This window comes from Patiria miniata, unplaced genomic scaffold (assembly GCF_015706575.1).
Source record: "Patiria miniata isolate m_02_andy unplaced genomic scaffold, ASM1570657v1 HiC_scaffold_16, whole genome shotgun sequence".
In the NCBI taxonomy this organism is placed as follows: domain Eukaryota; kingdom Metazoa; phylum Echinodermata; class Asteroidea; order Valvatida; family Asterinidae; genus Patiria; species Patiria miniata.
The window spans coordinates 3225124-3250642 of NW_024037054.1; the positions used below are offsets into that span (position 1 = coordinate 3225124).

Here is a 25519-nt window from a genome sequence, read left to right on the forward strand (position 1 = left end):
GAATGACGTCAGAGCTAATCGAACGGCACAGGGCTGACCCGTGTCCACCCGGGTGAGCTAAACGAACTCGCACTCTAATTTGCGCAACTTTCAATAAAGAGAGGGGCACTACTTTTCAGTATATGAAACCTATGGGCTCCGTGCGCCAACGAAAGAGGGCGCCCTTTTACCTAGCAACGACGTCCCATGGGCGGGACATTTCGCTGGATGACGCGCACCGTTCAATGTGAGTGACGCACGTACACCAGGGGATTTGCACTATATACACGCACTGGCCGCGCTTCGCGGCATAGGGCAAGTTCGCGCAAGGACTATAGTTAACCATTGGTCGACTAACGCTTGCCCGAACTCTGTCTAGTCGACGATGGTTAACTACGCTAGTCGACTATTTGGAACCAACCTACTGGGGTTGGTTGCTTCGCTGGTAACCATAGCCACGCGCGTTCATAACGTACAGCAGGGAGCCAGGATCCAGACGTTTTGCAATGACATTTTGACCAGCGTTCGACTAGAGACGTTCGCACTTTGCTATTAGTGCGCAGGCGTAAGGTACGTCACAAATCAACCACTAGTCGACTAATGGTCCTTGCCCGAACTTGGCCTGAATTGCAGTCAGGCAAGATGGCGTCAGTCAGTCACCCCTAACTGTAGGCCTACTTCCTTTGCCGGTGAGAGGGTACTTGTACTACTGCTTGAGGTAAGACTAAGAGTCAGTTGTTTTCGTATTTACTATGTGTCATCCATGCACGAAGCCGCAGTGAATGTCGTTTCAAAAATGATCAATCATACTGCGCACGCGGAGAGGTGACCCAATCAATGGCTTTAAATGGGAGCTAGCTACCGGTCCCCATATTTTATGGCGGGGGACCAGACTAGCTTCAATCGTTTGAACTGTAGCCATCAAAACACACCCTCAAATATGGTTTCTGAAAAGCAATCGATCTATTGAAGCACGATCAGCACCTATTACACACCTCGAAAGCGGTTCATGGTCAACACGTCGCTAAGGCTCATCCCCGGCTGGCTCCGCTTGCTGACCGCGCACGTCCGGAACACCGCCATGTGGAAATCGTCATCGCAGTACTTCTCACCGAGGGCTCCACCGTGGAAGGCAGCGTGTAGAAGGAGGAGAACTAGGCAAGTTGCCTGGAAGAGATGGCGGTTGTTGCTTGTCATTTTGCCTGTATATAGGAGAATTGTTGTCAAGCTATTAAACTGGGCTTGATATTGGGCAAGATAAACGTATTGAAAATAAAGTGCTTGTTGTGAAGTAAAGATGACTGCACAATGATTTACTTCATCGAACAATATTTCTGTCTCCTTTTTGATGATAAAAAAGTATAGTAGATTTTAGTTTCTGGTGTATGGGCTCCGTGCGGTAACAAAGAGGGCGCCCTTTTACCTAGCAACGACGTCCTATGGGTGGGACATTTAGCTGGTTCACGCGCACCGTTCCTTGTGTGTGACGCACGTGAAACGCACGTGAAACGGCCGCGCGTTGCGGCAAAATTGCAGTCAGGCAAGATGGCGTCGGTCGGTCATCCCCAACTGTACTTTCTTCGCCGGTGAGGGGGTACTTGTGAACGGAGCGGATAGGGGGTAGGCCTATATCTTAGGCCTATTAATCTGCTACGTTTGTTTTGGTTTGTAAACCGATAAATCTTGATGCACATAATCTGGAATATACAAACTACTTATTTAGCAAGTACCCGAAATAAAGCAGTTTTCCAAAGGTGTAATTTTTTTTTCTTTTAAATATTTTTTAAATTATATGCAATTTTCCAACACAATGATTTGGGACTCACATAATTATATTACAGTCTTTTATTTTTTAACTCAATGCTCCAACAACACAATGTCAGGACAACAGACACTTTGAAGTTTGGATTGAAAGTTACTACTCCATAAAGAGGTTTTGGTGACAGTCAAAATCATTAATTTCTAAATAATGAGCCAAGTTACTTGAAAGGATTGTAAACAGCATCGGTTTAAAGCGTACAACTGCAGGTGTTGTGACTGATTAAAAAAAATGCACCGATTACCACCATAATAGACCTATATTTACTTCTGAACGCCGCGCGCCCCCATCCACCGGTGGCTCGGGCCAAATTCAGACCGTCTGCAGCAGCTCTGAGACCCACTGACGCAGGCAGTCGATCGCCGCTGAAGCGGAAATCCCTGGAAATTGCTTTCTTGGATTCCAAGGTTACGTGCGTCGTCAACAAAAGTGAGGTTGCCGATCCAAGTGTGACATGGAAAAGTCGTCACCTCTTTATACAATGTGGAAGATGGTGACATATGTGCAACAACAGTCAAGGTGTCAGAATAATTTACGACAGCGAGAACTCTAAGGTTTGGAGCAGCGATGTAATGATGTGGCTAAATAGAAAAGGTGCATATCAGACATTTTCATATTAAAATTTCAACCACGAAGTGGTTCTCAGGAGCTCTTAAGACAAAGTTAATGAGTCACTCAATTTTGTGACTCGAGTCGAGTCGAGTCATACTCGAGTCGAGTCATTAGGTGAAAAGGTCGAGTCGAGTCAAACTATGCTCGAGTCGATTCGAGTCACCAATATATTTGAACACCATCTATATATTAATAAATTACATAATGGCAGAAGGAACACAAGGCACCAGTTTATTATGAATATAAAAAGACTTAAAATATGCTGCATGGTACCCAATAGACAGTTTCTGCTGGACATTTCTACAAGCAAAATCTACGTAACAGTTAGCACGAAGTGAAATTTCGATTTTGTCTCTGGTATGGCTTAGGGTCTGGAATAATTTTGACGCTGGCAACGTCAAAACCAACCAGAGATTAGCGTTTGTTGTTACAAACGCAGAGTGGTCGGGTAGACAACTATTTTATGAAACACTGTCCAGTTAAGTTATGAATATTTCCATGTAAGAAAAAAAATGAGTATCAGGAAATTAAATCCTTTCCAGGACAATTAATTAAATGTACATACAAGTTATTTCTGGCTTGATAACGTCATTAGTCAAAAACGGAAAGTGAATACTTATTTAGTTCGGAGTGGATGTTCATTGTGAAGTTAAATAACGTATGAAAATTTGGAAAATATAAATGTATGTATTCGTAACACCGAACTTCCGGTTTGATGACGTCACAGTTTTTGGGAGCAAAAGGTGAACATTTTAATGGTATCGTTATTTGGGCCAAGATATACGACATGGATCAAATGATAAAATTAAATTTAAAACATGATCGTTTCAAATTCTCATAGAAGTAACTTCCGGTCTGATGACGTCATGAATTTGCCAAGTTATCTGTGGTTAATCAAAGAATATCAAGGGTCGATTTGGTAAAATATTAATCAATGGTTTTAAAAGTCAAGAAAAGAAACAATATTTTATGTGCCGCTAGGGGCGCCCTTTCGGATGATGACGTCATCACACTGTTTTTGTGTCTGGCATTCCTCACTAAACACTTTCATAATATATGTGTCTGTAGTAAAATGCTTCCGCTTTTGAGTTTTATTCAGTTTTTGTTGCCATAATTCAGTTCATACCATAAACCGTCTAGGAGAAAACCCGCGAAGAATTATTGTCCGGAAAAAAAGAAAAGAAATATATATATATATATTCTCCACACAGGACGACAGACTGAAACTTTAACACATCTTTGTTGAAAATGCCTTAAAGGAATTGTCTTCCTGCTTTGTACTCTTGACAGCCAACCAACTTATAAAAAGCAATAAAAAAAGAGTTTGATCGCTGTTTACTCTTAGACTATATGAATTTTGTTGCTGACTCGGCAGACATAGGCCTACATAAAACACGGAAGACATGGTCTAGTTTTTGAAGCGCATGTCTGGAGCTGCACATAAAAAAATATGGCAGCTCAAAAATAGAAACCGTATCGGTAGACTTCATATGGAGTTTGGAGTTTTATGCAACATACGCTTAACATCTAAAAATAAATATATTTTTAATGTTTTTCTTTGTCTTTGCATGGGCTAATAAAATTCTGCTCCGAGCTAACGAAAGAGTGGCACGAAAGATTCATTGTCTGCATTTAAGGTATGAGAGGATAACTATTGAGGGACGATTGCCAAAAACAAAAACAAAATGAACTAGAATGAAAATTTGTAATACTTTGTCTGATCAACAAATGTCGTTGATATCACAAATTGTTGTACAATCCTCGCTACGATTCGATTTTCAGGAAAACAAATTGTAAACTTTCCATTTACGTCGTTAACGGAATGTATAGGAGTTCAGTAAGCGTTTACCTGTTAATTTTTTTTTATTGTTCCTAGACAGCTCAGTTAAGACACAAGTTTAAGTTTGAGAATACTATTGAAGCTTGTCTTGTAGATGGTCTGTCCGCGATACGCACACGGGGGAGGGGGATTGACAACTCCTTTGCGGGGCCATACACCACTGATCGTGGTATCGTGCGAGCAAAAGTCGTCATGTCTGAATTTCTTCATAGTTCAATATGTGAATGGCATGCCGTTTTGGGGGCTGTTTTCTTTGTTGTTTTTTGTCCAAAAGATGCAATGTCGGCCGAAGGCTGAACAAAAGAACAGTTATTTAGGGCAAATAGTACTACATTGTAGTAATAAAAACACGCTGCAAAATAACACATAACCGGTGGTTAGTTTGATATCTGTTGAATGCCGTGGCCGTCCTCGTGGTCTGGAGTATTGAATTCGTGGTCTGCGGGTGATTCGGCAGGTCCTGGGTTCGAGTCCCGCCTGGGGTTATGGTGCGTGTGCCCTTGGGCAAGGCACTTTGTCACTCATTGCTTCTCTCCACCCAGGAGTAAATGGCTACCTGTCAGAGCATGGATGGTTATTGTGTTTGAATTAGCTTCCTTGCGCCTAACAGGCCCAATGATCAGGGGTAATAATAATGTAAGCGCTGTGATTTAGTTTACTAAACGGTGATCGGGTTGTGCTTGATCACCCAATTACACCATGAACAAAAAATATATCTTACAGAAACAAAAGGGGATCGAGATCGGCCCGATCACTCAACAACAACAAAAATTGAAGTCTGAGGAATGAGTTGTTGAGCACATATCACAAAAGGTTCAGTTCGTTGGCTTTTTCTATTGAATACAACTAAATAACATATATATATATTCTCCACACAGGACGACAGACTGAAACTTTATCACATCTTTGCTGAAAATGCCTTAAAGGAATTGTCTTCCTGCTTTGTACTCTTGACAGCCAACCAACTTATAAAAAGCAATAAAAAACTAGAAATTGTGGTTGTGAACAACCACAGAGCTGTTCCCAATATTGATTATCTGTTGGACCCATAGACAAAAAGTAGAAATCTATGTCTGTTTGCAACAGAAGATAGGGCTTTTCCGCATTATGATTTGTTTTTATCAATAATACGTCCCTGACTATGCATGAACATAAAATCTGTCAAAGTTAGCCGGAAATCGGCTAAAACGGTCACTGTGGACAGGATTTGACCTAAGCGACACGTGCGCTGTGCGCAGGCTGACTGACATACGATATGTACAACGTACGTGCATGTACATGTACATGTACTGTACATTGTGGACGTCCTGTGCATATTTCAAAGCAGAGGTATTGTCAATCCGAAGTTTTAAGCGTGCGCAGGGCATGTCCGAGTTTGCTTATTGCCTCAGAGCTTTCAAATGTTTTAGACCTACCCTTCAATCGACAATTAAAGTAAAAACTAATATAAAAACTGCCATGGTTGATTTTTCAGGAATTTTCTAAGGAAAAAGGGTCTTTTCATTATAACTTCCGGTCTGATGACGTCATACACCTTAAACTTCGCACAAGTCTTAAGTGGGTCAAGGTCATCATACACACCAATATTTAGGTGATTCCGACAAACTTCGCCACAGACATCTATTCGAAATACATTTTTAAAAATTTTCAACCTGTCGCTAGAGGGCGCTCGAAGATTGCATGACGTCATCGGTAAATGATTTGAAGAATACTATCAGCCAAGAGACTAACACCGTTGAAAGCAAGTTCATATCTATTACCACTTTTAAATAATAAGCCACTTCCGGTTTTGGCCTTTTTCGACCGGAAGCAAGGGTCACGTGATTTCACGCACACTGAATGAAATAAAGACTTGAACCTACTCTACCACTTGCCGGCAACAGAATGCTGCGGACGCGTACGGTTGATTTCTTATGCATTTTTAATATTAAAAGTGTTACTATTCAATTGCCTATAAATAAACACCGGATGACGACATCATGACGTCATCATTACACAACGTTGTTTGAATCAGGGTCTTTGCTTGGACAAAGATTGGTGTAAATGAATTACTGGCAAAGAGTCGAAAATTCCCTCTGAAATTCGACATTTTTAAAAAAAATTCTGTGTACAAAGTCTATGGGAAAAATTAAATATTCAAAATTCTATAATAAATCACGTGATGACGTCAGCATGACGAAAAGTTTCGGCATACATCTTCAGATGATGCTTAATAACTATGCTGAGTTTAAAGTTGATCAGATTTAAAATAATTGCCAAAGTGGCTTGTAGAATAAAAACGTGTACAAAACCTATGGGAAAAGTGGAAAAAGAAAAAAAAAAAAAAAAAAAAAAAAAAAAAAAAAAAAAGGAAAAAAAAAAACTTTAACGAAAACAAGAGCTGTTCCCAATTGAAATTGGGAACAGCTAAAAAGTTTGATCGCTGTTTACTCTTAGACTATATGAACTTTGTTGCTGACTCGGCAGACATAGGCCTACATAAAACACGGAAGACATGGTCTAGTTTTTGAAGCGCATGTCTGGAGCTGCACATAAAAAAAATATGGCAGCTCAAAAATAGAAATCGTATCGGTAGACTTCAGTATGGAGTTTGGAGTTTTATGCAACATACGCTTAACATCTAAAAAATAAATTTATTTTTCATGTTTTTCTTTGTCTTTGCATCGGCTAATAAAATTCTGCTCCGAGCTAACGAAAGAATGGCACGAAAGATTCATTGTCTGCATTGAAGGTATGAGAGGATAACTATTGAGGGACGATTCCCAAAAACAAACAAAAAATGAACTAGAATGAAAATTTGTAATACTTTGTCTGATCAACAAATGTCGTTGATATCACAAATTGTTGTACAATCCTCGCTACGATTCGATTTTCAGGAAAACAAATTGTAAACTTTCCATTTACGTCGTTAACGGAATGTTAGGAGTTCAGCAAGCGTTTACCTGTTAATTTTTTTTTTATTGTTCCTAGACAGCTCAGTTAAGACACAAGTTTAAGTTTGAGAATACTGTTGAAGCTTGTCTTGTAGATGGTCTGTCCGCGATAAGCACACGGGGGAGGGGGATTGACAACTCCTTTGCGGGGCCATACACCACTGATCGTGGTATCGTGCGAGCAAAAGCCGTCATGTCTGAATTTCTTCATAGTTCAATATGTGAATGGCATGCCGTTTTGGGGGCTGTTTTCTTTGGGTTTTTTTGTCCAAAAGATGCAATGTCGGCCGAAGGCTGAACAAAAGAACATTTATTTAGGGCAAATAGTACTACATTGTAGTAATAAAAACACACTGCAAAATAACACATAACCGGTGGTTAGTTTGATATCTGTTGAATGCCGTGGCCGTCCTCGTGGTCTGGAGTATTGAATTCGTGGTCTGCGGGTAATTCGGCAGGTTGTGGGTTCGAGTCCCGCCTGGGGTTATGGTGCGTGTGCCCTTGGGCAAGGCACTTTGTCACTCATTGCTTCTCTCCACCCAGGAGTAAATGGCTACCTGTCAGAGCAGGGATGGTTATTGTGTTTGAATTAGCTTCCTTGCGCCTAACAGGCCCAATGATCAGGGGTAATAATAATGTAAGCGCTGTGATTTAGTTTACTAAACGGTGATCGGGTTGTGCTTGATCACCCAATTACACCATGAACAAAAAATATATCTTACAGAAACAAAAGGGGATCGAGATCGGCCCGATCACTCAACAACAACAAAAATTGAAGTCTGAGGAATGAGTTGTTGAGCACATATCACAAAAGGTTCAGTTCGTTGGCTTTTTCTATTGAATACAACTAAATAACATATATATATATTCTCCACACAGGACGACAGACTGAAACTTTATCACATCTTTGCTGAAAATGCCTTAAAGGAATTGTCTTCCTGCTTTGTACTCTTGACAGCCAACCAACTTATAAAAAGCAATAAAAAAAAAGTTTGATCGCTGTTTACTCTTAGACTATATGAACTTTGTTGCTGACTCGGCAGACATAGGCCTACATAAAACACGGAAGACATGGTCTAGTTTTTGAAGCGCATGTCTGGAGCTGCACATAAAAAAAATATGGCAGCTCAAAAATAGAAATCGTATCGGTAGACTTCAGTATGGAGTTTGGAGTTTTATGCAACATACGCTTAACATCTAAAAAATAAATTTATTTTTCATGTTTTTCTTTGTCTTTGCATCGGCTAATAAAATTCTGCTCCGAGCTAACGAAAGAATGGCACGAAAGATTCATTGTCTGCATTGAAGGTATGAGAGGATAACTATTGAGGGACGATTCCCAAAAACAAACAAAAAATGAACTAGAATGAAAATTTGTAATACTTTGTCTGATCAACAAATGTCGTTGATATCACAAATTGTTGTACAATCCTCGCTACGATTCGATTTTCAGGAAAACAAATTGTAAACTTTCCATTTACGTCGTTAACGGAATGTTAGGAGTTCAGCAAGCGTTTACCTGTTAATTTTTTTTTTATTGTTCCTAGACAGCTCAGTTAAGACACAAGTTTAAGTTTGAGAATACTGTTGAAGCTTGTCTTGTAGATGGTCTGTCCGCGATACGCACACGGGGGAGGGGGATTGACAACTCCTTTGCGGGGCCATACACCACTGATCGTGGTATCGTGCGAGCAAAAGTCGTCATGTCTGAATTTCTTCATAGTTCAATATGTGAATGGCATGCCGTTTTGGGGGCTGTTTTCTTTGTTGTTTTTTGTCCAAAAGATGCAATGTCGGCCGAAGGCTGAACAAAAGAACAGTTATTTAGGGCAAATAGTACTACATTGTAGTAATAAAAACACGCTGCAAAATAACACATAACCGGTGGTTAGTTTGATATCTGTTGAATGCCGTGGCCGTCCTCGTGGTCTGGAGTATTGAATTCGTGGTCTGCGGGTGATTCGGCAGGTCCTGGGTTCGAGTCCCGCCTGGGGTTATGGTGCGTGTGCCCTTGGGCAAGGCACTTTGTCACTCATTGCTTCTCTCCACCCAGGAGTAAATGGCTACCTGTCAGAGCATGGATGGTTATTGTGTTTGAATTAGCTTCCTTGCGCCTAACAGGCCCAATGATCAGGGGTAATAATAATGTAAGCGCTGTGATTTAGTTTACTAAACGGTGATCGGGTTGTGCTTGATCACCCAATTACACCATGAACAAAAAATATATCTTACAGAAACAAAAGGGGATCGAGATCGGCCCGATCACTCAACAACAACAAAAATTGAAGTCTGAGGAATGAGTTGTTGAGCACATATCACAAAAGGTTCAGTTCGTTGGCTTTTTCTATTGAATACAACTAAATAACATATATATATATTCTCCACACAGGACGACAGACTGAAACTTTATCACATCTTTGCTGAAAATGCCTTAAAGGAATTGTCTTCCTGCTTTGTACTCTTGACAGCCAACCAACTTATAAAAAGCAATAAAAAACTAGAAATTGTGGTTGTGAACAACCACAGAGCTGTTCCCAATATTGATTATCTGTTGGACCCATAGACAAAAAGTAGAAATCTATGTCTGTTTGCAACAGAAGATAGGGCTTTTCCGCATTATGATTTGTTTTTATCAATAATACGTCCCTGACTATGCATGAACATAAAATCTGTCAAAGTTAGCCGGAAATCGGCTAAAACGGTCACTGTGGACAGGATTTGACCTAAGCGACACGTGCGCTGTGCGCAGGCTGACTGACTTACGATATGTACAACGTACGTGCATGTACATGTACATGTACTGTACATTGTGGACGTCCTGTGCATATTTCAAAGCAGAGGTATTGTCAATCCGAAGTTTTAAGCGTGCGCAGGGCATGTCCGAGTTTGCTTATTGCCTCAGAGCTTTCAAATGTTTTAGACCTACCCTTCAATCGACAATTAAAGTAAAAACTAATATAAAAACTGCCATGGTTGATTTTTCAGGAATTTTCTAAGGAAAAAGGGTCTTTTCATTATAACTTCCGGTCTGATGACGTCATACACCTTAAACTTCGCACAAGTCTTAAGTGGGTCAAGGTCATCATACACACCAATATTTAGGTGATTCCGACAAACTTCGCCACAGACATCTATTCGAAATACATTTTTAAAAATTTTCAACCTGTCGCTAGAGGGCGCTCGAAGATTGCATGACGTCATCGGTAAATGATTTGAAGAATACTATCAGCCAAGAGACTAACACCGTTGAAAGCAAGTTCATATCTATTACCACTTTTAAATAATAAGCCACTTCCGGTTTTGGCCTTTTTCGACCGGAAGCAAGGGTCACGTGATTTCACGCACACTGAATGAAATAAAGACTTGAACCTACTCTACCACTTGCCGGCAACAGAATGCTGCGGACGCGTACGGTTGATTTCTTATGCATTTTTAATATTAAAAGTGTTACTATTCAATTGCCTATAAATAAACACCGGATGACGACATCATGACGTCATCATTACACAACGTTGTTTGAATCAGGGTCTTTGCTTGGACAAAGATTGGTGTAAATGAATTACTGGCAAAGAGTCGAAAATTCCCTCTGAAATTCGACATTTTAAAAAAAAATTCTGTGTACAAAGTCTATGGGAAAAATTAAATATTCAAAATTCTATAATAAATCACGTGATGACGTCAGCATGACGAAAAGTTTCGGCATACATCTTCAGATGATGCTTAATAACTATGCTGAGTTTAAAGTTGATCAGATTTAAAATAATTGCCAAAGTGGCTTGTAGAATAAAAACGTGTACAAAACCTATGGGAAAAGTGGAAAAAGAAAAAAAAAAAAAAAAAAAAAAAAAAAAAAAAAAAAAGGAAAAAAAAAAACTTTAACGAAAACAAGAGCTGTTCCCAATTGAAATTGGGAACAGCTAAAAAGTTTGATCGCTGTTTACTCTTAGACTATATGAACTTTGTTGCTGACTCGGCAGACATAGGCCTACATAAAACACGGAAGACATGGTCTAGTTTTTGAAGCGCATGTCTGGAGCTGCACATAAAAAAAATATGGCAGCTCAAAAATAGAAATCGTATCGGTAGACTTCAGTATGGAGTTTGGAGTTTTATGCAACATACGCTTAACATCTAAAAAATAAATTTATTTTTCATGTTTTTCTTTGTCTTTGCATCGGCTAATAAAATTCTGCTCCGAGCTAACGAAAGAATGGCACGAAAGATTCATTGTCTGCATTGAAGGTATGAGAGGATAACTATTGAGGGACGATTCCCAAAAACAAACAAAAAATGAACTAGAATGAAAATTTGTAATACTTTGTCTGATCAACAAATGTCGTTGATATCACAAATTGTTGTACAATCCTCGCTACGATTCGATTTTCAGGAAAACAAATTGTAAACTTTCCATTTACGTCGTTAACGGAATGTTAGGAGTTCAGCAAGCGTTTACCTGTTAATTTTTTTTTTATTGTTCCTAGACAGCTCAGTTAAGACACAAGTTTAAGTTTGAGAATACTGTTGAAGCTTGTCTTGTAGATGGTCTGTCCGCGATAAGCACACGGGGGAGGGGGATTGACAACTCCTTTGCGGGGCCATACACCACTGATCGTGGTATCGTGCGAGCAAAAGCCGTCATGTCTGAATTTCTTCATAGTTCAATATGTGAATGGCATGCCGTTTTGGGGGCTGTTTTCTTTGGGTTTTTTTGTCCAAAAGATGCAATGTCGGCCGAAGGCTGAACAAAAGAACATTTATTTAGGGCAAATAGTACTACATTGTAGTAATAAAAACACACTGCAAAATAACACATAACCGGTGGTTAGTTTGATATCTGTTGAATGCCGTGGCCGTCCTCGTGGTCTGGAGTATTGAATTCGTGGTCTGCGGGTAATTCGGCAGGTTGTGGGTTCGAGTCCCGCCTGGGGTTATGGTGCGTGTGCCCTTGGGCAAGGCACTTTGTCACTCATTGCTTCTCTCCACCCAGGAGTAAATGGCTACCTGTCAGAGCAGGGATGGTTATTGTGTTTGAATTAGCTTCCTTGCGCCTAACAGGCCCAATGATCAGGGGTAATAATAATGTAAGCGCTGTGATTTAGTTTACTAAACGGTGATCGGGTTGTGCTTGATCACCCAATTACACCATGAACAAAAAATATATCTTACAGAAACAAAAGGGGATCGAGATCGGCCCGATCACTCAACAACAACAAAAATTGAAGTCTGAGGAATGAGTTGTTGAGCACATATCACAAAAGGTTCAGTTCGTTGGCTTTTTCTATTGAATACAACTAAATAACATATATATATATTCTCCACACAGGACGACAGACTGAAACTTTATCACATCTTTGCTGAAAATGCCTTAAAGGAATTGTCTTCCTGCTTTGTACTCTTGACAGCCAACCAACTTATAAAAAGCAATAAAAAAAAAGTTTGATCGCTGTTTACTCTTAGACTATATGAACTTTGTTGCTGACTCGGCAGACATAGGCCTACATAAAACACGGAAGACATGGTCTAGTTTTTGAAGCGCATGTCTGGAGCTGCACATAAAAAAAATATGGCAGCTCAAAAATAGAAATCGTATCGGTAGACTTCAGTATGGAGTTTGGAGTTTTATGCAACATACGCTTAACATCTAAAAAATAAATTTATTTTTCATGTTTTTCTTTGTCTTTGCATCGGCTAATAAAATTCTGCTCCGAGCTAACGAAAGAATGGCACGAAAGATTCATTGTCTGCATTGAAGGTATGAGAGGATAACTATTGAGGGACGATTCCCAAAAACAAACAAAAAATGAACTAGAATGAAAATTTGTAATACTTTGTCTGATCAACAAATGTCGTTGATATCACAAATTGTTGTACAATCCTCGCTACGATTCGATTTTCAGGAAAACAAATTGTAAACTTTCCATTTACGTCGTTAACGGAATGTTAGGAGTTCAGCAAGCGTTTACCTGTTAATTTTTTTTTTATTGTTCCTAGACAGCTCAGTTAAGACACAAGTTTAAGTTTGAGAATACTGTTGAAGCTTGTCTTGTAGATGGTCTGTCCGCGATACGCACACGGGGGAGGGGGATTGACAACTCCTTTGCGGGGCCATACACCACTGATCGTGGTATCGTGCGAGCAAAAGTCGTCATGTCTGAATTTCTTCATAGTTCAATATGTGAATGGCATGCCGTTTTGGGGGCTGTTTTCTTTGTTGTTTTTTGTCCAAAAGATGCAATGTCGGCCGAAGGCTGAACAAAAGAACAGTTATTTAGGGCAAATAGTACTACATTGTAGTAATAAAAACACGCTGCAAAATAACACATAACCGGTGGTTAGTTTGATATCTGTTGAATGCCGTGGCCGTCCTCGTGGTCTGGAGTATTGAATTCGTGGTCTGCGGGTGATTCGGCAGGTCCTGGGTTCGAGTCCCGCCTGGGGTTATGGTGCGTGTGCCCTTGGGCAAGGCACTTTGTCACTCATTGCTTCTCTCCACCCAGGAGTAAATGGCTACCTGTCAGAGCATGGATGGTTATTGTGTTTGAATTAGCTTCCTTGCGCCTAACAGGCCCAATGATCAGGGGTAATAATAATGTAAGCGCTGTGATTTAGTTTACTAAACGGTGATCGGGTTGTGCTTGATCACCCAATTACACCATGAACAAAAAATATATCTTACAGAAACAAAAGGGGATCGAGATCGGCCCGATCACTCAACAACAACAAAAATTGAAGTCTGAGGAATGAGTTGTTGAGCACATATCACAAAAGGTTCAGTTCGTTGGCTTTTTCTATTGAATACAACTAAATAACATATATATATATTCTCCACACAGGACGACAGACTGAAACTTTATCACATCTTTGCTGAAAATGCCTTAAAGGAATTGTCTTCCTGCTTTGTACTCTTGACAGCCAACCAACTTATAAAAAGCAATAAAAAACTAGAAATTGTGGTTGTGAACAACCACAGAGCTGTTCCCAATATTGATTATCTGTTGGACCCATAGACAAAAAGTAGAAATCTATGTCTGTTTGCAACAGAAGATAGGGCTTTTCCGCATTATGATTTGTTTTTATCAATAATACGTCCCTGACTATGCATGAACATAAAATCTGTCAAAGTTAGCCGGAAATCGGCTAAAACGGTCACTGTGGACAGGATTTGACCTAAGCGACACGTGCGCTGTGCGCAGGCTGACTGACATACGATATGTACAACGTACGTGCATGTACATGTACATGTACTGTACATTGTGGACGTCCTGTGCATATTTCAAAGCAGAGGTATTGTCAATCCGAAGTTTTAAGCGTGCGCAGGGCATGTCCGAGTTTGCTTATTGCCTCAGAGCTTTCAAATGTTTTAGACCTACCCTTCAATCGACAATTAAAGTAAAAACTAATATAAAAACTGCCATGGTTGATTTTTCAGGAATTTTCTAAGGAAAAAGGGTCTTTTCATTATAACTTCCGGTCTGATGACGTCATACACCTTAAACTTCGCACAAGTCTTAAGTGGGTCAAGGTCATCATACACACCAATATTTAGGTGATTCCGACAAACTTCGCCACAGACATCTATTCGAAATACATTTTTAAAAATTTTCAACCTGTCGCTAGAGGGCGCTCGAAGATTGCATGACGTCATCGGTAAATGATTTGAAGAATACTATCAGCCAAGAGACTAACACCGTTGAAAGCAAGTTCATATCTATTACCACTTTTAAATAATAAGCCACTTCCGGTTTTGGCCTTTTTCGACCGGAAGCAAGGGTCACGTGATTTCACGCACACTGAATGAAATAAAGACTTGAACCTACTCTACCACTTGCCGGCAACAGAATGCTGCGGACGCGTACGGTTGATTTCTTATGCATTTTTAATATTAAAAGTGTTACTATTCAATTGCCTATAAATAAACACCGGATGACGACATCATGACGTCATCATTACACAACGTTGTTTGAATCAGGGTCTTTGCTTGGACAAAGATTGGTGTAAATGAATTACTGGCAAAGAGTCGAAAATTCCCTCTGAAATTCGACATTTTTAAAAAAAATTCTGTGTACAAAGTCTATGGGAAAAATTAAATATTCAAAATTCTATAATAAATCACGTGATGACGTCAGCATGACGAAAAGTTTCGGCATACATCTTCAGATGATGCTTAATAACTATGCTGAGTTTAAAGTTGATCAGATTTAAAATAATTGCCAAAGTGGCTTGTAGAATAAAAACGTGTACAAAACCTATGGGAAAAGTGGAAAAAGAAAAAAAAAAAAAAAAAAAAAAAAAAGGAAAAAAAAAAACTTTAACGAAAACAAGAGCTGTTCCCAATTGAAATTGGGAACAGCTAAAAAGTTTGATCGCTGTTTACTCTTAGACTATATGAACTTTGTTGCTGACTCGGCAGACATAGGCCTACATAAAACACGGAAGACATGGTCTAGTTTTTGAAGCGCATGTCTGGAGCTGCACATAAAAAAATATGGCAGCTCAAAAATAGAAACCGTATCGGTAGACTTCAGTATGGAGTTTGGAGTTTTATGCAACATACGCTTAACATCTATAAATGAATTCATTTTTAATGTTTTTCTTTGTCTTTGCATCGGCTAATAAAATTCTGCTCCGAGCTAACGAAAGAATGGCACGAAAGAGTAATTGTCTGCATTGAAGGTATGAGAGGAAAACTAGCGAGGGACGATTCCCAAAAACTCTTCTCACCAGATATTGAAAGACCAATGTTGGCTCTGATCAAATCCAGAAGGAAAATATTCTGAGAATCCTGGCAAGTTGACTTTTTAAGGGACAAAAATAGGGTAAAAATTACAATTTTGCAAGTTCTAAAAACATGTTTTTACGCGTGTTCTAACAAATAGCACAAGGGTGACGTAATGATGACGTAACAAAATATTTAGTATCTTCGTAACGTGGTACAAGTTTACACTGGGTTTTATGATCATACCGTAAACCGTATGGAAGAAGTTTTGCTTTGTTTTGATTTTAGGCTAAAGTCTTCATTTTGAATTCACCTAAGTTTAACCTTCCGGTTGACCCGGAAGAAAGGGTCAAGTGAGTTCACCTTTACGAAAAGAAATGTTTATCAATTCATGGTCTATTTGATTACAAAATATAAACATCACTGATTATGCTGTTCAAGAGTTATAAGTGAAAGTAATTGGACCCTTTTTCACCTAAAATCGCTTGTAATTTGACACCAGATGACGTCATCATGACGTCAGAGTAATATGCACCACTTCGGATGAGGGTCGATATATATTGAAAGTAACAAGTTCATACCATATACGGTTTAGGAGAAAACCTGCGGAGAAGTATTGTCCGGGGAAAAAAAAGGAAGAAAGAAAGGTTCGCGTTTGTTGTTACAAACGCAGTGTGGTCGGGCACGCAATTTGTTAATTAAACACTGCCGAGTTGAGTTATGAATATGTTTTTGTAAGAACAAGGATCACAAATTAAATCCTTTCCAGTACAATCAATGATTTTGTTTAAAAAATGCATCTTTAACGGTGTGGTAAATTTTAGTAATCATTATATGTACACATACAAGTTATTTTTTCGCTTAATGACGTCATTATTCAAAAACGGGAAGTGAATACTGATTTAGTTCGGAGTGGATAAATGTTCGTTGTGAAGTTAAACAACGTATGAAAATATGGAAAATATAACTGTATGTATTCATAACACCTAACTCCGGTTTGATGACGTCACAGTATTCGGAAGCAAAAGGTGAACATTGTAAGGGATATCGTTATTTGGGCTACGAAGATATACGACATGAATCAAATGATAGAATTAAATTTAAAATATTATCGTTTCCATATTCTCATAGAAGTAACTTCCGGTCTCATGACGACATAAATTTGAAACCTTGCCAAATTATCTGTGGTTAATCAAAGAATATCAAGGGTCGATTTTGTGAAATTTTAACGGATGGTTTTCAAATGAAAGAAAGCAAACCCTATTTAATATGCCGCTAGGGGGCGCCCTTTCGAAAGATGACGTCATCACACTGTTTTGTGTCTGGCATTCCTCAATAAACACTTTCATAATATATATGTGTGTAGTAAAATGCTTCCCCTTTTGAGTTATGCTCGGATTTTATTGCACTTCCGGTAACACCGGAAGTAAAGGTCAAGCGGTTTTGCGTCCGGGGACAAGAATTGTTTCTTATAGCATAGTCTACAACCTCACGAAAAAACAAACACGATACTCCTTTTAGTTCAAAAGATATAACGCACACTATTTTGTCAAAATTGTCCCTGAAATCACTTGTAATTTGATCCCTGATGACGTCATGATGACGTAACAAAATCTATAGCATCTTCATAGCATGGTACAAGTTCACAATAGGTTTCTGGGTCATACCGTGAACGGTTTGGAAGAAATTCTGCTTTGTTTTGATTTCAGGCTAAAGTCTTCATTTTAAATTCACCTAACTTTGACCTTCCGGTAGACCCGGAAGTAAAGGTCAAACGAGTTCACGTACACGACAAAAAATGTTTATCAATTCATGGTCTATCTGATTACGGAATACAAACATCATTGGTTATTTTGTTCAAGAGTTCTAGGTGAAAGTAATTGATCATTTTTTCAGCTAAAATCGCTTGTAATTTGACACCCGATGACGTCATCATGACGTCAGAGTAATATGCACCACTAGGGATGAGGGTCGATATATATTGAAAGTTCCAAGTTCATATCATGAACCGTTTAGGAGAAAAGCCGCGGAGAAGTATTGTCTGGGAAAAAAAATAAAGATTTATCAGAACAAAAACAGAGAGTGGTCGGGTTGTGCCCGACCACTCAAAGACCCAAACAAAGAAGATTTATGAGAACAATTCCAGACAGTGGTCGGGTTGTGCCCGACCACTCAAATACGAAACAGTTTCTGATTATGAGTTTGTACGTGATAAGCGGCCACAACTTGACGGTAACGCGAAGTACACGTGAAAGCATACCTATATGTACCGCAAGTCATCACAACATTTTCGTACAGTTTGGAGACCCGAGTGTAATAGCCTTCTAGTCGAGTTGAGTTGAGTCGTCTGATGAGGGACTACAAGTCGAGTCATTTGCTCGCAGTGACTCGAGTCGGGTCGTGTCTGTTACCCATTTGGACTGGAGTCGAGTCGAATCACCCAAAAATGTGACTCGAGTTGGACTCGAGTCGAGTCATCGACTCAAGTCATTACAACTCTGAGGCAAACAAGTTAATTGGTAGAATGGCCGTTTTTCAGAATTTGGTCGACACCCCCATACAAATTGTTTTTTTGCCGTGTTTTTTTTTACTTAGTCACATGTGATTTCATTAACTTTCTCTAGCGAAGACTGTATATACTAGGCCAGTAGGCTTACAACTTCATTGTCTTCTCAACAATGAAGAAGAGGTTAAGAATTGAAGGATAACGGTGCAAAATGTCGACCGTGAAAACATGGCATTTTCGAAACAAAATCTAGAGTGGTTGCACTATTAAAACTCTTTCATCAGCTGTTCCCTTTCATTAAAATAAGGGGGTTTGTTGAACCACTTCTCTATCATTTAAATCTGGATATAGCCCACTGGCTGTTAGAAGTAAAGTCACCGTCCGCCATTATTACCACTCCATGAGAACAATTGATTTGTAAAGAATGATACCTAATTTAATTAACACTTTTGCTCAACGAATTATTATTTTTTGTTTTCAATTTTTTTTTCAAATGACAAGAAATAGGTTTTATATATGAAGCCTAGACAATTTATGTTTAGAAACAATTTGTATATAGTGTTGTGTGGGAGTGGTTGAGGCTGGTTCCCTCCCCACAGTAATTATGGAAGGATCGGTAACCATTGCGTAGCTTCAGTTTTTTGTTTTTGTTTTTGGGGTTTTTTTTACAGCTCATGATTTTCTACATGGAGATCAGTGGAACGAACGCGCTAATCACGGCTTAAGACAGTTTACCCATTCATATTGGCTAAGAGCACGTCACGTGGCCGGTCTTAAACTATTGATAAAGACCGGCTGACCGGTCTTAAACACTTTCCCAGTGTCACATTAAATTTGGACTCCTATGAAATCCGGTGCCTTTCACCGTTTTATTAGTTGAACGTTCACAATCCTCACGTAGGCATGCAAGCGCAATGAGTGAGTCAGATGAATATAGACCTAAATTGACAATACACCGGCACAGCTGCGTTGTGCGCCACATCATCGGCGCGCTGTACGCGCGACGCGCGCGACAATCTCCGTATAAGACGTTGTTTACGACACTCGCGAGATGGACATACCATGATATAGCTTTTCTTCGGCTCGGGTAATCCAGACTTCAATCGGTCTTTAACAGGGTGTTTAAAAACTGAATTCCCAATATTAACAAACTACAAGACCAATTGGTGTCTGTATCCTCGGCGAGGGCGCTTTGCGCACGGGGTCTACAAACAACGAAAACACTGTTTTCGCCAAATCGCCCTCGTTAATAATGTAATTAAACATCGGTGACACTGATCACCATCTGTTTTGTGCTTTCATATGCAGGATTGATAGCATTTGCAGTGTACGAGTTCCTTTCCCCACAGGCAAGTTACCGGTTGAGCGGCGGTCTCAGGATGATCAAACACGGTAGCGGACACTTCCCGGAAACGGCCAGCTGCATTGTCAGCGTACGCATGGCACATCACCGATCAAAATGGGGAAAAGACGGTTTGTTGACGGTTGCATTGAAAGAAAAGGAAGCATACGCAGCGAAACTGGGGGGGGGGGGGGGGCAAGGAAGGCATCCCTCGTTTGAATCCGAGAGAAGGTCCACATTTCCGATTTTTTTAAATAAAATATTAATTTTGGATCCTTCCTCTTGCCGTAAAAGTGGTTTGGGGAAAATAGCAAAATTTCGGGTGGGGGCACAATACCAGCGGAGGGGCGCACCATAAGAAAAACCACAAATACATACACATTTTGTAATTTGATGCTCATGGTTTTGCCGTGGGGACCAAATTTACTAGGTTTTCCTTGTAGAAATGTTTCAAATTCCAAAGTGTATGTTGTCAAGGTCTTATAATTTCATTTTAACCTCGAAGCCGCAACGGGCCGAATAATCTTTCCACCTTTTCATAATTTACGCGCGCGAATAATTATCAGGCAGACATCTTGAATTGTGTGAACTGTTCTATTTTACACCAAGGGATATTGCCGCCCTATTTTCGTCATGCGTGTGAATTTTGCAGTGAGCTGGAAAAATAGCTTTGGGTTTGAAGTGTCGGCTTTTTCGCTTCTACCCGCAGCCCGTGCAAACATTCACCTCTGTACGTCATTGGCTAGAGAAAGCAGCTTATGACGACCTTGTATGTAGTTAGATAACGCGCATGCATTTTTCCTTAAAAAAAAAAAAAATTGGGAACTTTTTCACTGCTCTCCATGTGAAAACATGCATTGCTCGATGACCATTGCGTACTATACAAACTATTGAAGTTCTTCGCTGGTTCCCGGTTTCTCCATTCGAATATGGAGTGGGAACCAGAACACTACCTGACTCCCATCGTATGAAGCACAATAATATTTGATTGATTCATTTTCAAGTTTTGGTTTTTTTTATATTGAGTTTACAGATATTGATTAAGATTATTATCTTCTGGACAGACTGTTTCGTACCATAAGGCACTCATCAGCAGAATGACAAAATATAGAATACAAGTAGCATCTTTACCTTATTTCAAATCAAGCGCGCGTATGCGTTACGCGCGTTACGTCATCGAAGTTAGTACGCGTTTACGTCACTGAAGTAAGAACACACCTGTCTTGATGCCTGCACTTCTACGTTAAAGTATGGCAGTGCTTTCTGAACAATTTATATACAAATATTATGTAACCGTTTTTACAATTTCTTTGTTACCGGCGAGATGATATGGCGGACATTGACTTCATATCAAACAGCCAATGAGTTTAATCTGATTTTCTTTTTTCAATTTTGGAACGAACCAAAAGCAATGTTTCTTCGCATGTGCAAGTCATCTCATACGAATGAAACTGGTATAGCCCAGTAGTACAGCGGCAGTATGCGTTGAAACCCGACTCGCATATGATGAAATTTGCGTAGGGGAGAAGTGAATTTTAATGGCGGATTTTGCCTTTATTGCAATCCGAGAGCATGCCAAAAAATAAAGACAATGCGAGCCTAGAAAGCCGGTCCCAGAGTGCACGAAATTGCATTGAATTGATTCAAAATTGCTACCCGGTGTCCACTGGAATGCTTTTTCATGAATCTGGTAAGTACACCTATTTAAGTAGTCGGATTTAGCCTTATTCACGAGTTGGCCATTTTTGTCGAGTTCCCTGAATGTATTTCATTAATTGTTAAGTGCTGAATGGGATGGCGCCAGACTATTTATGCAGGTACAATGCAGCCTTATTTTACTGGGTTTTTTTTTAATATGACTTTTAACATAAAGGGAATGTTTAATTACAAATTTCAAATTATTCATTGAAGCAGACTAGAATTTATTATAAATTAAGTTGCTTTCATTTCTCTTCACAAGTTCAAAACATTAAGATTTTACCTAACTTTCTATTAAATATGGCCGACTCGTGAATAAGGCCCATTCAATGTCGTTTGGGGTAATCCAATACGATAGCATTGCCCGGAGTGTCTTACGTCACAAGGGGAGACAGTCAGTCAGTCAGTCAGTCAGTCAGTCAGGAACAACTGAATCATCAGCTTGTTCATGCGTCACGCGAATGCGAATGCAAAGTGAAGTTGACGTCACGAAACCTTGGCAGCGAAGTTTGCTGGAGTTCAAATGTGTGCGTTAACTTTTGCGGCTTCAAAGCTTGAACATTCGCCGTGACGTCATCGTTCGTTTTTCTTGCCGACCATGAACGGGCTTTTTCTCGAGAGAGAATTCGAGCCCACGACTCCCTGCTCATACATGTATCAAACACGCGACGCCCGAATCGGATATCGAATGTGACGTAGGCATGTGTACACCCAGTATAAACAATATTCTTTACTGGTTTGATATTCGTGCTAGTAAGAAGAATTATTTGCACCACAAATTTAATAGTGAAAGGAATAATATCAAAGGCACTGAAAACTTATTAATTCTTTATTGAATAAATCTAAGTCCAATACTAATTCATCTTATTTTGTGCATAATGGTATTGCTAACCATTTTAACGATTACTTTGTAAACACTGGAAACAGGACAGCCAGCAACCTTCCATTGTCTGATCGTTCTTATCATTCCTCTCTTGGAGAGAGGTGTTCTCATTCTTTATTTTTGAATCCTGTTACGCAAGCAGAAATCGTGAGTGTGATTAACAAATTCCCTATTTGGTAAAGCCCCAGGCTGGGATAGTTTGAGTTCCTTTGTTGTTAAAAAGGCCAGGAGTGCTCTCGCTATACCACTTGCTCTTCTCTTTTAATCAGTCAATTTCTGAGGGAGCCTTTCCTGACGAATTGAAAATGGGTAAAGTGATTCCCATACACAAAGGCGGTAGTAGACATAATTTCATTAATTACAGACCTATTACTATTTTACCTGGGTTTTTTTCTCCAAATTATTTGAAAAAATTGTGTTCAGTCGCATGATTGCATTTATTAATAAGTATGGCCTCTTCTCTCAACCTCGATACGGCTTTAGAGCAAATACCGCTCTACAGAGTTGGCTATACTTGATGTGTTAAGTAAAATCATTGATGACTTTGAGAACAAGCAGTTTTCTGTCGGTATTTCCCTGGGCTCGTCCAAGGCCTTTGACACTATCAATTAACCATGACATCCTTTTAAATAAATTAGAGCATTTTGGTGTCCGAGGGTTGGCCTTGGACTGGTTCAGGAGTTATGTATCAAATAGAAGGCAGTATGTTTCTTATAATCTTCGTCACTCTTTAGAACAGTCCATCACTTGTGCAGTCCCTCAAGGCAGTGTATTAGGTCCATTACTATTTATTATTTATATCAATGATATTTGTAGATCTTCGGATGTCATGTCTTTCTGTTTATTTGCAGATGATACTAATTTGATTTACAATCACCATAATGCAGATACAGCCATCCAAAATGTTAATGTTGAACCCGCACTATTTCTAAAATACGGGGATTTGCCTCTGATAATGGCGTGATTCTTGTTAATATTATGAGGATTTTCTCAATTTCTTTCTGTTCCAGTAGTCTATCTTACCTTTTTCGTCACGTTAATAACCAATGTGACTTATCATGCTATGAAAGTCTCCTTCGTGTCAAAATGGTTTAATATTTAAAATCAAAAATCCAGAAAATATCTAACGAGTGGCATTAGTATGCTATTCATAATTATGACCATTATTTTTTAACGTATAAGAAATCTTGATAAAATGCAATTACATGTACGTCGCATTCATTTTTTTTGTGATTGAAAAGGAGTCAACAGTTGATATGGGACGAAAATGTTGTTATCGAAGTGCTTTCGCAGACAGGCATCAAACACAAAAGTGGTTTAGAAATGTTCGGAAACGTTCGGAAACGTTCGGAAACGTTCGGGCCGATACCTCGGAGGGTTTTAACGTACTGAATGATTTTCTCTCGAGCACGTGTTCATTTAGGGCAAACGCTACTTAGACCACAAATGTTGCACTAGAACACATCGACGGAGCAAATATTGGTAAACACAATTCGGTAGGCTAAGCTTCAGAAGCCGTGGTGTGTACGCGACAATCCACTCTGGTATCAGCATGGAATCCCTCGTGTAACCGAAGTGTTGATGTCCCCTAACGTGGCGCACTTGGATTTTTTTCGCCTCTAGTTCCTTGCTAGAGCAAAAGTTTTACCTGAATTTTCACAGTAAGTGAAATTTCATCAATCTCCAAACATTCCCGTTCACAAATCTTATAAGTTCACCTAGGCCTACCCATTATAAAGTTAGCAGAAATTAAATTTCGGCGTAATGTTCTGTTTTCAAGTGCACAATGAACCTTTCAAGTTAAAATGCGCCCCAAAATAAGAAAATACTTTTCGGACAAACTTGTAGTTGGATATTTGAGTGGAGATAAGAATGGTTCATCATAATTTGTCCACTAAAAAAAAATTAACTGCTAACTTGGAATTTTCCCGAGATTTTGTTCAAGTGCGCCACGTCAGGGCACATGTCTCGGCCGATTTGTGCCCAATTTCCGGACACAAAGTTTTTAGCTCTATGGCATGTGATTTTACATGTCATCTTGTGGCCGGTCGGTCGGTCGGTCGGATGGTCGGTCTGTCTGTCTGTCCCCGGAAATTAATCGAAAGTGTGGTGTACCATATATGCCATCGACGTCTCATTTTTCGGTGTCGCATTTTTCAGCTCTGGCAGGGATCATTTTGATCCATATCATGCAAGACTTTCATGCAAGACTTCTTGCAACATGGCCAGCGCTTATTGTGTGCACTCGCACTTGTTGAATTTCGGACTAAATTTCATGACACTGAAACTGTTCACAAAGACTAAATTTCATGACACTGAAACTGTTCACAAAGATTCACCAGCAAGCATTATTAAGGTATAAAAGTACCAGTATTTAGCTGAGTGAATTTGAAGTTTATCATCAAAGAGGTTTGGCAACACTGCATGAGGAAAGTCGTGGGAAACGTCGAAGTGCGCCACGTTAGGGGACTCACTATGTACATCTTACCGAGCGCTTTAAGGCCATAAATACTTGCAGATATTTATAGTCCAAAACCTCTGTCGTAGTATAACGAGTTTCGATCAGAGCAATTATAATTCACTTACCTTGTGAAAACTTTAACTCTCCACTTGCAGATGGCGCCTAGACCAGCTTCCGAAACACGAGGGCGGTGAGAACAAAATGCTTGCTCAGTAAAGTTCGGAAACAAACAACCAGGGATGCACAGGAACGTATTATGAGGCAGAGCCACGAACTCCTGTTCCTTTATAAACCGGCCTGACTTCCGATTCTTGAACAATCGCACTGCGCGAAGCCCACCTGGTCCCGGTCCAAGGGAAAAAAACAGACCTGCCGTAAGGCCAGGGCACGTCACTGCGCGGCGCGGCGCCGCGGCAGATTTAACGCGGGACCAAAAACCGGACGCAAACTGTCAAAATGATGGACGCGAACGAGCGTAAATGACGCCGGGGCTTGCGGACAGTAATGTGTCAGCGTAAGGTCTCGTAGGTGACGAGTGTTTACGCACGTATTTTAGGGTGTTTTCTTTGTTGTGTTCCGTGGAAGTGATTAAATATTGATAGGTTGAGAATTGCGTCGGACGTTGAAAGAAGCTAGCTTGAACCAAATACTTTCGTCTGCCATTATTTGAGGGTGAAAACGATGGAGAACAAGCTGTAGGAGGATTAGATGCAGGCTTCTGGTCTTACAA

The 25519-nt window shown here is 39.7% G+C and overlaps 1 protein-coding gene across 1 annotated transcript in view; it reads right to left on the minus strand.

Annotated features, from left to right (window-relative positions):
* The window catches only part of LOC119722680 (gonad-stimulating substance), a 30776-nt gene extending 5653 nt beyond the window's left edge, over positions 1-25123 (minus strand). The window contains exons 1-2 of the mRNA XM_038192926.1: positions 24915-25123; positions 975-1181 (exon numbers count right to left, since the gene is read on the minus strand). Coding sequence (XP_038048854.1) covers positions 975-1176 — 202 coding nt within the window. The 5' untranslated portion in view covers positions 1177-1181; positions 24915-25123. The remainder of the gene's footprint in view (positions 1-974; positions 1182-24914) is intronic.
* Positions 25124-25519: the final 396 nt, after the last annotated feature.